The sequence below is a fragment of the Microcebus murinus genome, chromosome 21, assembly GCF_040939455.1.
Source record: "Microcebus murinus isolate Inina chromosome 21, M.murinus_Inina_mat1.0, whole genome shotgun sequence".
In the NCBI taxonomy this organism is placed as follows: Eukaryota; Metazoa; Chordata; class Mammalia; order Primates; family Cheirogaleidae; genus Microcebus; species Microcebus murinus.
The window spans coordinates 31,540,860-31,553,350 of NC_134124.1; the positions used below are offsets into that span (position 1 = coordinate 31,540,860).

Sequence of the window (12,491 nt, forward strand, 5' to 3'; positions counted from 1 at the left end):
CCTCCCGTCTATGTTAAATCTCTAGCTAATTATTGGGACTCGTAAGCATTTGAAAAGATAATGCAAGCATAATGCGTGCTGGCTATCTTGCAAAGGATACAGGATTTCCTGAAGTCACTGAATGTGATGTTGGGAGATTCCTAAATCACAGGTGAAGGATCTTGCCATTAAGCCAGCTCACAACAGCAGCAGAGAAAAATCCAATCAGTGCTTCAAACGTGAATGATTTGAAGGATTTAGAAAAGCTCTTAAGATAATGGATAAAACCCTCTGTTTTCTGCAAAATTATCGCTTTTATGAACATGCAGCGGAAATCAAACACAAAGAGAAGAATGTCACTCATCAGAAAAATCACACCAAAAGAAATTAGGGTTTCATTCATTCTTTTTTTAAGATCAGGATTAGAATGCAGTTGTCATTTTGTTAAATGAGAGATATAGAATAGGGTAACTTTAGTAAAGTGTTTCTCTTTTCCAACTAAAGACTTGAATGTTTTTCCCCAATGTTTACTGTAAAATTCTGGTCCCCTATTTAAATGGATTTACTTTACGTGGCCCTTTTGGGGGATTGGCATTCTCAAATAACAAGAAGCTCCAGTCCCACTTATTAAGTGTCTAAAACACACCAAGCACCATGCTGGGCACCTCCCGTATCTTATTATCTGCACCAGTTTCCACCTCTGCGAGACTACAAATTAAGAGATTCCCAGTCAATGGGGATCATGTGCCACGTGTAAAAAGGGCCTTTCTTAGCAAAGTCATATATACTTTTTTATCTTTGCTTTCCAACTTGCCCACTTTAGCCCAAGCTTACTTCTTTCTTATACGATCTGACTGAAAGCTACAGGAAGTAGCCAACAGTATAACATCCTGAATGTTTTTCTATCACTTCCCCCTAAAACTCTGCAGTCTGTCTCCCAAGGTACACCAGGCAACAATTTAACCCTGTTTTGCACCCACAAAATGAGCAGGGAGGCTGGGAGCAGTGGCTCATGCCTGTAATCCTAGCACTCTGGGAGGCGGAGGCAGGAGGATTACTTGAGCTCAGGAGTTCGAGACCAGCCTGAGCAAGAGCGAGACCCTGTCTCTACTATAAATAGAAAGAAATTAGCCAAACAACTAAAAATAGAAAAAATTAGGCTGGGCACAGTGGCTGACACCTGTAATCCTAGTACTCTGGGAGGCCGAGGCAGGCTGATTGCTCAAGGTCAGGAGTTCAAAACCAGCCTGAGCAAGAGCGAGACCCCATCTCTACTATAAATAGAAAGAAATTAATTGGCCAACTAATATATAGAGAAAAAATTAGCTGGGTATGGTGGTGCATGCCTGTAGTCCCAGCTACTCGGGAGGCTGAGGCAGAAGGATTGCTTAAGCCCAGGAGTTTGAGGTTGCTGTGAGCTAGGCTGATGCTACGGCACTCACTCTAGCCTGGGCAACAAAGCGAGACTGTGTCTCAAAAAAACAAAATAAAATTAGCCGGGCATGGTGGCACATGCCTATAGTCCCAGCTACTTCGAAGGCTGAGGCAGGAGGATCACTTGAGCCCAGGAGTTTGAGGTTGCCGTGAGCTAGGCTGATGCCACGGCACTCTAGCCTAGGCAACACAGTGAGACTCTGTCTCAAAAAAAAAAAAAAAAAAAAAAATGAGCAGGGAATACTGGGGCTGTGTTGTGTCTCCACCCCTCCTCCACCGCACAGCCAGCGCCATGTGTTCCGGTCTGACAGCCGTCTGACAACACTCCACTTCCTGCCTGTACCCATCAGTGGGTTTCTTTGCAAGCAATAGAAACAATGTGAGCAGCATATGCAGGAAAGAAATTTTTGGAAAGTGAAGTAGCTCACGTATTCATTGGAAGGGTGTAGAACCAGCCTCAGAAGTCCGGTAGGAACAAGGGAGGCCATAGCAGAGCCAAAATCATGCCACAAAGCCAATCAGGCCACCACCCCTGATGCTGCTGTAGAATGTGGCCCCCGCTGGCCCCGCCACTGCCTCCCATGTGCAATCCTGATGCCTCACCCAGGTTCCTGCCACTGACAGCCACAGACTCTCTGGTGGCTGTTGCTGCTACTACCACTACTCATTAATAATTTTTCTCTGAGATACCAAGAGACACGGTACATTTGTGGAACAAAAGAGAGAGTGGCCTGTTTAAACCCTAGAGGCATAGGAACAGAGAATTGGGTCTAACTAACCAGGTTGTGCTTCAAAGTGTGGGGCAGTTGCCTCCAGCTGACAGAGCCTAGTCCTGTGCCTGTCTCTAGCTGCAAGGGAGGCCAGGAAAGCAGGGCCTTGTTTCATCTTCATTAGTGGGAAGTGGGCCTTGTTTCCTACCAGGAGTCATAAGGTGGGGTTCTCCCTCCCAGACAATGGAATTTCTTTTTTTTTTTTTTTTTTTTTTTTGAGATGGTCTCACTCTGTTGCCCAGGCTAGAGTGCCTTGGCATCAGCCTGGCTCACAGCAACCTCAAATTCCTGGGCTCAAGCAATCCTCCTGCCTCAGCCTCCCGAGTAGCTGGGACTACAGGCATGTGCCACCATGCCCGGCTAATTTTTTCTATATATTTTTAGTTGGCCAATTAATTTCCTTCTATGTCTAGTAGAGATGGGGTCTTGCTCTTGCTCAGGCTGGTTTCGAACTCCTGACCTTGAGCGATCCACCCACCTTGGCCTTCCAGAGTGCTAGGATTACAGGCATGAGCCACTGTGCCTGGCCAACAATGGGATTTCAAATGCTAATTAGCAACATTCTCTCCCCCTACAAAAAAAAAAAAAACATATTTCCTATGTCATCTCATCTCACACACAACCCTACAAGGTGAGTTGTGTTAACTCCATTTCATAGATGCAAAAACTAAAATTCAAAAAGTCAAAGCTCTTTGCTTTGACTTCTGCTGGCCTGATGTCACCCCTCTGCACAGAAAGTGCCCTCTGTTGGGTGGCTCCCCGTGTCACTTGGTTAGTTTCCCTGGCTTGGGCACCTCCACTGAACTATAAGGCCGTGAGGTAGGGGCAACACATTACACGCCCTGCAGCTCTCCTCAGCACCTGTGTGTTTGTTTGCAGTACTGCCGCACTTGTGGGTCGACCCACTTTGACCAAATGGATATAGTCCTTCCAAAATGCTCATTCCTGAACTTGCTCCGTGGGACTTGATACTCTTTCTCCCCTCTGCATCAGTTTCCCTAGCTACTGCATGGAAATAATAACAGGGCAACAGTATTTTCTACCATGTCTAAGATGAAATGCACTAAAATATCTTTATGTTAGAGAAAGTTAAATTCAAAGACTTAATATAGCTTTCATCACTGTTTTATAACATAGTCTTTTTTTTTTTTTTTTTTTTTTGAGACTGAGTCTCACTCTGTTGCCTGGGCTAGAGTGCTGTGGCATCAGCCTACCTCACAGCAACCTCAAACTCTTGGGCTCAAGTGATCCTCCTGCCTCAGCCTCCCGAGTAACTGGGACTACAGGCATAAGCCACCATGTCCAGCTAATTTTTTCTATGTATTTTTAGTTGGCCAGTTAATTTCTTTCTATTTTTAGTAGAGACGGGGTCTCGCCCTTGCTGAGGCTGGTTTCCAACTCCTGAGCTCAAATAATCCACCTGCCTCGGCCTCCCAGAGTTCTAGGATTACAGGCGTGAGCCACTGTGCCCGACCTATAACATAGTCTTTAACACGTAAACAACTATGACTTAAGGATCAGTTGTCCATTATCTGCCTCTGGTTGGCAGGACACATATCCTGCAAGTGCCACCTTTGGAGGAATATTATTATCATTAATAATTATTAATAACCACGGCAATGACGACACTAACAGCTTCTCAGGAGAGACCTGCAGCAGTGAACTGACAGCTGCCAGACAAACAGGCACTGTAATGTTGGCCTGTGCCGACCCCACCGACTTTGGAAATAGGACTCTCAGGGAAGCTCCCACCCTCACTCACCTCCCAGGGTGTGCTGTCACCCCCCGCCCCTCTCCCGAGCTTTTGGGAAGGTGGGACACACTCTCAGCAGAACAGCATCCCATCTGGACCATGGCCTGATTTCTGGCCTTAGACGGGGAATATCAGCCCTGTGGGGAGCAGTAGCAATAACTCCGTGACTGCGGGGATGCTGGCAGGGACAGGTGGGGTCAGCACAGCGTCCCCAAGCCTGTCTGCTCCATCTTCTCCAAGGATGACGTGGTCCCTGAGGCTTTGCCTTTGAGCTGCCTTTTTTTAAATTATTTTTAATATGTCTATCTTGACAGTGGCTCCATTGGAGCCAGTACAGACGGGCTCTGTGGGTACCAGGGAAAAATCAGTGCAAATAGCCCTTTATGTACAAGGTCAAGGGGGTCGTATACCCTGGAGCCACACTGCCTGGTGTCAAGCCCTGCTGTGCTGCTGACCAACTGGCCAACCCTGGGCAAGTTCTGTAACCCTTGAGTCTCTGTCTCCTCATTTGTTTTTGGTTTTTTTTGAGACAGAGTCTTGCTTTGTTGCCCAGGCTAGAGTGAGTGCCGTGGCATCAGCCTAGCTCATAGCAACCTCAAACTCCTGGGTTCAAGCAATCCAGCTGCCTCAGCCTCCTGAGTAGCTGGGACTACAGGCATGCGCCAACATGCCCGGCTAATTTTTTCTATATATATATCAGTTGTAGAGACGGGGTCTCGCTCTTGCTCAGGCTGGTTTGGAACTTCTGACCTCAAGCAATCCGCCTGCCTCGGCCTCCCAGAGTGCTAGGATTACAGGCGTGAACCACCGTGCCCAGCCTCAGTCTCCTCATTTGTGAAATGGTGATGCTCCTATCTCACCAGGTCGCTGGGGGATTCAGTAGGATATTGCATGTCATTTCGCATCGTGCAGATACTCGCACAGAGATATAGCTGCGTGCATCATTGCATAGTACGCACTATAGGAGTGTTTGCTTATAAAGAGCAGGAAGGGTGCTCCCTTAGTCAGCACAAATACTAAAATTGGGCTGGGCGAAGTGGCTCACGCCTGTAATCCCTTCACTCTGGGAGGCCGAGGCAGGCGGATTGCTCGAGGTCAGGAGTTCGAAACCAGCCTGAGCAAGAGCAAAACCCCGTCTCTACTATAAATAGAAAGAAATTAATTGGCCAACTAATATATATAGAAAAAATTAGCCGGGCATGCCTGTAGTCCCAGCTACTCAGGAGGCTGAGGCAGGAGGATCGCTTGAGCCCAGGAGTCTGAGGTTGCCATGAGCTAGGCTGACGCCACGGCACTCACTCTAGCCTGGGCAACAAAGTGAAACTCTGTCTCAAAATAAAATAAAATAATAAAATAAAATAAAATAATAAAATAAAATAAAATAATAAAATAAATAAAGAGCAGGAAGGTCCGAATGAAGCCTAGAACCAGAAAGGAAGGACGAGGCTGAGTAGGTGAACCCGACCTCCCTCCAGGCCTCAGTGCTCCTTCCAGGATAAACTCTGACCACGCTGAATATCCCATGACTTTTCTCTTGCAGCTGAATCGGAGTGACAGCGACAGCTCCACTCTGTCTAAAAAGCCACCTTTTGTTCGAAACTCCCTGGAGCGGCGCAGCGTCCGGATGAAGCGGGTAAGAGAGTCACCTGGAAGCTTTTATGTGCCTGGCCCTCCCGCGCTTCCCCAAGCCCTGCGTCCTGCACACGCATCCCCAGCGTCTGGCCACTTCTCGGCCACTGCTTTGCAGAAATGGCACTCCTGCACGCGTGGTGGCATTTGCAAGCAGAAGTTTGTGAACTCTAAGGCGGCCTGTATTGGCACTGGGGAAGGTGCCAAAGGGTAAATGTACCATTATTATGACAAATAGGTTAGATGAGTGTGCACACTTGGGCTTGTCTTCCTGGATAGAAATCAAAGTCAGTAAGAGCTAACCAACCCAAGACGTCACAGTCACCAGGGAGGTGATCCGATGGGCGCCCGCGTCGTGCAAGGGTCTGCTCAGCGTGTCCTGTCGTCCCGCTGATGCAGCAGGTGGGCGGAGAAGCCGAGTGCCTGCAAGCGCCGGCGGCTGGCTTCTCTCGGCTGGCTTCTCTAGGGCCAGCTGCCCTGCAGAGAGGCCTCACCTTTCCCGTCAGGCTGAGGTGGGCTGGTGTCAGTAGGAAAAGCCACCACTCCTGTTCAGGACTTGGACCGGTCCGGGCTGCAGGAGATGCGGAGGTGCCCTCCCCACTCTGGGCTTTCCAGGCGACTGTAAAGCAGTTCTGTCTGGTGCATTTCCAGAACCAGAAGAAACCTAGGAGCCAGGATGTCAGAAAAAGAAAACGCAGAGAAAGAAGGAGAGAAAGAGAGTGCTGACAGCCCATTAGGGGAAGGCCCCACCTCCGGCCGCCAGCCAGGTGTCTGGGCCTGGTCCTTGGCCTCCCACCCCACCCCCACCCCCCAGCAAGTGTGCAGAGGGAACCAGAGAGCGCAGAGAGAGGGAGCAGTGCAGGGGAGGGTGCACAGGGAAGGGGCAGTGTGCTGGCTGTGGGAGAATGTGGGCGGGGCCTCAGGAGACAGGCCATGGGTGACTGACTGCCCCCTCTGGGACGTCTGCCCCCACCCCATCTGCTGTAGCTGGCTGGCACTATAGTCTCTAGAGCACCAACAGTCACCCAGGGGGCTTCTGGACAATGCAGATTACAAGGCCACACTCCCAGACAGTCTCATGCACTGTCATTTTATAATAACTGTAAATTTTATAATAACAAGCTCCCGGGGGATCTTGGAGCAGGTGTTCCATGACCCACTTCTGCAGAGATGCCACTGCAGAACTGCTTGCCCCCCCTGCATTTCCTACTGTCCCCATCCGAGGTGGGCCCCACGGAAGGTCCCCCTCACCAGCCCGCTTCCCCTTGCCAAGGGAAGGAGTAAGGGAGCCGCTGATGGTGTGTGTGAGCAACACCAGAGTCCAGAGGCTGGCCCCTGGCCCCCTGCACACTGCAGTCCTCGCCTCCTCTCGCTGCCTGGGCAGCCCGACCCGTGCTCTCTCAAGTGTGCTCACCAGACTTGCAAAGTGAGGATAGGTCTCATAGTAATGTTTCTCAGGCCATGTCTCAACTCTCTTTACTGGTCATCGTGTTTATTTTCTATTGCTGCAAAACAAATCACCAACAACTTAGCAGCCTAAAATATTACAAATGCATTATCTCACAGTTTCTGCTGGTAGGGGCTCCAGCATAGGTTAGCTGAATCCTCTGCTCAGGGTCTTAGTCGGTCTTAGTCAAAATCTAAGAGTTAACTGACTGCATCATCTTCATCTGGAAGTTTGACCTCTCCCAGGCTCCCTCCAATTTGTTGGCAGAATTTATCCCCTTGCATTTTCTTGCTAGCTGCCAGCCGGGGGGCCATTCTCAGCTCCTAGAGGTTATTCTCAGATCCTTGCTATGTGACTCTGTCTACAATGTGCATTGCTTCTTCAAGGCCAGCAGAAGCAAAGCCTGGCCAGTCCATCCTTTAAAGCTCACATCACCGCCTGAGCTCTGCCTCCTGTCAGATCAGCAGTGGCATTACATTGTCACAGGAGCTCAAACTCTGCTGTAAATTGCATATTCGAAGGATCTAGGTTACTGCTCCTTATGAGAGTCTAATGCACGATGATCCGAGGTGGAGCTGAGGCGGTGATGCTAGTGCCGGGGAGCGGCTGCAAATACAGATTATCATTAGCAGGGAGGTTTGACTGCACTGAGACCATAGTAAATCAATTGCTTGCAGACTCATCAGAACCCTATCAGTGAGTAGCAAATGACAATGTAAAAATAATAATAGAAATAAAGTGCACAGTAAATGTAATGTGATTAAATCATCCCAAAACCATCCCCGCCACCCCTGGTCCATGGAAAAATTGTCTTCTATGAAACCAGTCCCTGGTGCCAAAAAGGTTGGGAACCGCTGCTGTAAATGCTCACCTGATTAGGTCGGGCCCACCCAGGATAATCTTCCTTTTGATTAACTCAAAGGCAGTTGATTTGTAACCTAATCATGGGAGTGACATCTCATATTCACAGATCCCATCCACACTGAAAGGGAGGAGATCATTCGGGACGTGTCTATTAGGGGTGCGAATCTGGAGGGCCATCTTAGCGTTCTGGCTCCTTAGTCATTTGGTTATTGATTTTTAATCATTAGTGGGTTTTGATGGGAGGGGAGTTAATGATCGTATTCATCAGGATCTTTTACATACAGATAACTGAAGAACCTAACCCAAACCCAGCTTAAAAATGAAAGAGGGAATTTATTGTCCCACTTAATGGAAAAGTCCAGGACGTTGGGCTGCCTTCAGGCATGGACCAATCCAGGGGTTGTAACAAAGTCATCAGGCCTAAGTCCCCCTCTCACGGCACTGCTCCATCCATGCAGCTTAATTCTTAAACAGGGTCGCCCCATCTGATAGTAAATATGACCATGATCAGCCCCAAGTTTATATCTTGCTGGCTTAGCAGCCTTCACGTAAAGACATAACGTTGCCTTTTGGCCGGGCGCGGTGGCTCACGCCTATAATCCTAGCACTCTGGGAGGCCGAGGCGGGTGGATCGCTCAAGGTCAGGAATTCGAAACCAGCCTGAGCGAGACCCTATCTCTACTAAAAATAGAAAGAAACTAATTGGCCAACTAATATATATACAAAAAAAAAAAATTCGCCGGGCATGATGGTGCATGCCTGTAGTCCCAGCTACTCAGGAGGCTGAGGCAGGAGGATTGCTTGAGCCCAGGAGTTTGAGGTTGCTGTGAGCTAGGCTGACACCATGGCACTCACTCTAGCCTGGGCAACAAAGTGAGACTCTGTCTCAAAAAAAAAAAAAAGACATTGCCTTTTTTCTGACAAGTTCAACAAAGTGCCAGAATGGAGTATTATTGTCTGGGCTCAGGTAACATTGTCACCTCTGAACACACTGCTGAGATTCTGATTGGCCAGGTTCCACCTCGTTCCTAATCCCTGATGCTCCACGCCAGCCGGGTGGGCTGGGTGTGAGGGCAGACGGGGCGCTCTGACTGCCGCGCTGGGGAAGTGGGTGCTGGCTGAGCAGGAGCACAGATGTCCATTGCAGAGTCATAGTGTCTACAAGACGTGGCTTCTACTCCCAAGGGGAGACAGACCTGCACAGAGGAAACAACTTTGGGACAGGATGGTGAAAGGAACCCACCACGGAGAGCGTAAATGGGGGGCGGGGCACCAGCACAGAGGGGCTCGGCTTTACCTCGTATGCTCTGTGATTTGACCTCTGCGAGCCTGTGCACACGACAGTTGGGACCTCATGGGGTTCTTGCAAAAATGAAATGAGGTCATGCCTAATAAGCGTGAGCTGTTGAAGTCGGAGCATTCAAGACAGGCTTCCGGGGGAGGGAAAGCCCCATTTTGACGGAGCGGAAGCCCGCAGAGAAACGGAGTGGGTATTAGAAGGGGTCGTGCGGCCCCCTGGGCGGGGCCGTCTCATGCCATCCCCACCCCCACAGCCCGCCTCGGTCAAAGCCCTGCGCTCCGAGCGCCTGATCCGCACCTCGCTGGACCTCGAGCTGGACCTGCAGGCGACGAGGACCTGGCACAGCCAGCTGACCCAGGAGATCTCGGTGCTGAAGGAGCTCAAGGAGCAGCTTGAGCAGGCCAAGAGCCAAGGGGAGAAGGAGCTGCCGCAGTGGCTGCGCGAGGACGAGCGCTTCCGCCTGCTGCTGAGAATGCTGGAGAAGCGGGTGAGTGCCGGGGCTGGGGACCTCGAGGAAGACGCGCCCTGTGATCCCCCAACGGGCCCACTGAGTGTTCCAAGCGCCCCTCGTTCCCGTTAGCAGAGGGATCCAGGTGTCCCTCTGCCCATGCTACCTTACCGACCCTCCACCCGGCTGCAAGGCCCATTCACCGCATCCGTGGACGTGTTTCCGCGTGCAAGTCCTATTTATTGCTCGCACGTTTATTCATCGCGCACCTCTGCATCAAACGTATTGCCGGGGTTCAAACTTCAACAGCAGAGATCGGACAGTGACAGCCCAATGCCAGCCCAGGCAGCCCCACAGGGCAGCCTTCTCCAAAGGAGAGAAGGGCTGATCTATCTCCAGGGGGGCTTTGTGCTGCCGGGGACTGCACTGGAGGGCAAGCCTGCTGGCCCTCTGCCCTGCTGCAGTGAGTCCGAGGGGTGCAGGGTTGACCAAGGAGGAAAAGAGAACCACAAGTGCAGGAACACGCAGTGAGTTTTATTGCATACAGGGGGTGTCCCTCAGAGCATGTGTCCTTCCAAAGGTGCTGGGGGCCATTGCCCAGCAGGGAGGAGGGCAGGGAACTCCCAGGGGACAGGGGGAGCTGGCCAGGGAGCTTACACATCAATCCGCTGCACAGTGGGGAGTCTCTGAGTCAGAGAACCCCAAAGCCTAACTACAGCAGCATGAGGCCTCTTATAGGCCCAGGTTTTTATCTTCTCTGTGGCTAGCAAACGTTGGGGACAGTTTCACAGGTTATATACAAAGCAGGAAGGTTCTTTTACTTTTTTGTGTGTGTGTGTGTGCTATACTGGTGAGTTAGAAAGAAGGTTCTAAAAGTCTGAAAAAAAAACTGCTTATTTGCACTATATTTAAAACAATTGAATGGTTAAAAATTCGAATTTGGCACCAGCGGGCTTTTAAGCCAACAGGTCCCTCACTGCCAGTAGAAGTAAACAACACAGGGCCAGCAGACAGGAGCTGCCTTTGACTCATCTATATTATAATAAATAACACCTGCCACTCTGTGATTGGCACCCATGGCAAGAGAGACAGACCTTTCCTAGTTCCCACTGCACACAGCCAGCCCCTGCAGAGAGCAGCTTACAGAGGGTGCTGCCTGGGTTGCTGGGGGGCCACCAGCTGAAATCCCAGCTCTCGTGCAGACAGTGGTGCCTGCGGGCAGGAAGATGGTGCCGGGCTTCTCAGGCCTGGCTGGAGTGGGAGCTTCAAACTGACTGGCAATTCAGAAGTTCCAGAAATGTTTCTTTCTAGTTTATTACTAATTTTTCTTTTCTTTCTTTCTTTTTTTTTTTTTGTGTGTGTGTGTGGCAAAGGCTCTGTAGCCTGGGCTAGAGTGCAATGGCATCATCATAGATCACAGCAACCTCAAACTCTTGGGCTCAAGCCATCCTCTTGCCTCAGCCTCCCGAGTAGCTGGGATTATAGGCGCATGCCATGATGCCCGGCTAATTTTTCTATTTTTAATAGAGATGGGGTCTCACTCTCACTCAGGCTGGTCTTGAACTCCTGAGGTCAAGCAATCCTCTCACCTCAGTCTCCCAGAGTGCTAGGATTACAGGCGTGAGCCACCACACCCAGCCATCTCATTTATTACTAATAGCCTATATACTTATAAACAGGGTTATAAAAAGAGCATTAAAGGAAAATAGAAAATTAGAAAACTTTAAGGAGGAAAAGGAAATAAATATATCCCAAACCTAATTGTAGTTGGCTATTTATCTTTGAGCATACTGGTAGTCAAGGGAAAAAGAGATAAGAAAACAAGTGCCTAAGTGTCCTGCCTTCACACTTGATCTTGGCTGAAAGGCTGAGCAACAAATATGTGCTCTGCCTTAAGAAAATGCAGACTAGCTGGATGTGGTGGCTCATGCCTCTAACCCTAGCACTCTGGGAGGTTGAGGTGGGAGGATCGCTCAAGGTCAGGAGTTCAAAACCAGCCTGAGCAAGAGTGAGACCCCATCTCTACTAAAAATAGAAAGAAATGAATTGGCCAACTAAAGATACATAGAAAAAATTAGCCGGGCATGGTGGCGCATGCCTGTAGTCCCAGCAACTCGGGAGGCTGAGATAGAAGGATCGCTAGAGCCCAGGAGTTTGAGGTTGCTGTGAGCCAGGCTGACGCCATGGCACTCTAGCCTGGGCAACAGAGTAAGACTCTGTCTCAAAACAAACAAACAAACACGGGCTAAGAAAACTTAACCTTTCACATAGTAAAAAAATAGTACGTCTATGACTTCTGCCAAAAAACCATTTAAATGATGGCTTTGTTGACCAAAATTCTGTCTTTGTGCAATGTGATCCAGTATGTAGGATATGGATATTTTAGAGCGCTCTGTGGTTTGTTCTCATAGTGCTTGCGTAGGTTTACATCAGGAGGAAGGGGCTCTTAGGCGCTGCATGACTTGGAATTGAGTTTCCACCACTTCTGAGTTTGGTTGTTTTCTTTGTTTTTTGTTGTTTGTTTGTTTGTTTGTTTTTTGAGACAGAGTCTCACTCTGTTGCCTGAGCTAGAGTGCCGTGATGTCAGCCTAGCTCACAGCAACCTCAAACTCCTGGGCTCAAGCAACTCTTCTGCCTCAGCCTCCCGAGTACCTGGGACTACCAGCATGTGCCACCATGCCCGGCTCATTTTTTTCTATATATTTTTTAGTTGGCCAATTAATTTGTTTCTATATATAGTAGAGACGGGGTCTCGCTCTTGCTCAGACTGGTTTCGAACTCCTGACCTTGAGTGATCCACCCACCTCAGCCTCCCAGAGTGCTAGGATTACAGGCGTGAGCCACCACACCTGGCCACTTCTGAGTTT

At 49.5% G+C, this 12,491-nt stretch overlaps 1 protein-coding gene across 2 annotated transcripts in view; it reads left to right on the forward strand.

Moving 5' to 3' along the window:
* Nucleotides 1-12,491, forward strand: part of WWC1 (WW and C2 domain containing 1) — a 163,490-nt gene that overhangs the window by 148,483 nt on the left and 2,516 nt on the right. For both annotated transcript variants that reach the window (XM_075996278.1, XM_020283764.2), the window contains 2 exons: nucleotides 5,477-5,569; nucleotides 9,430-9,663. In XM_075996278.1, the coding sequence (XP_075852393.1) occupies nucleotides 5,477-5,569; nucleotides 9,430-9,663 (327 nt within the window). The remainder of the gene's footprint in view (nucleotides 1-5,476; nucleotides 5,570-9,429; nucleotides 9,664-12,491) is intronic.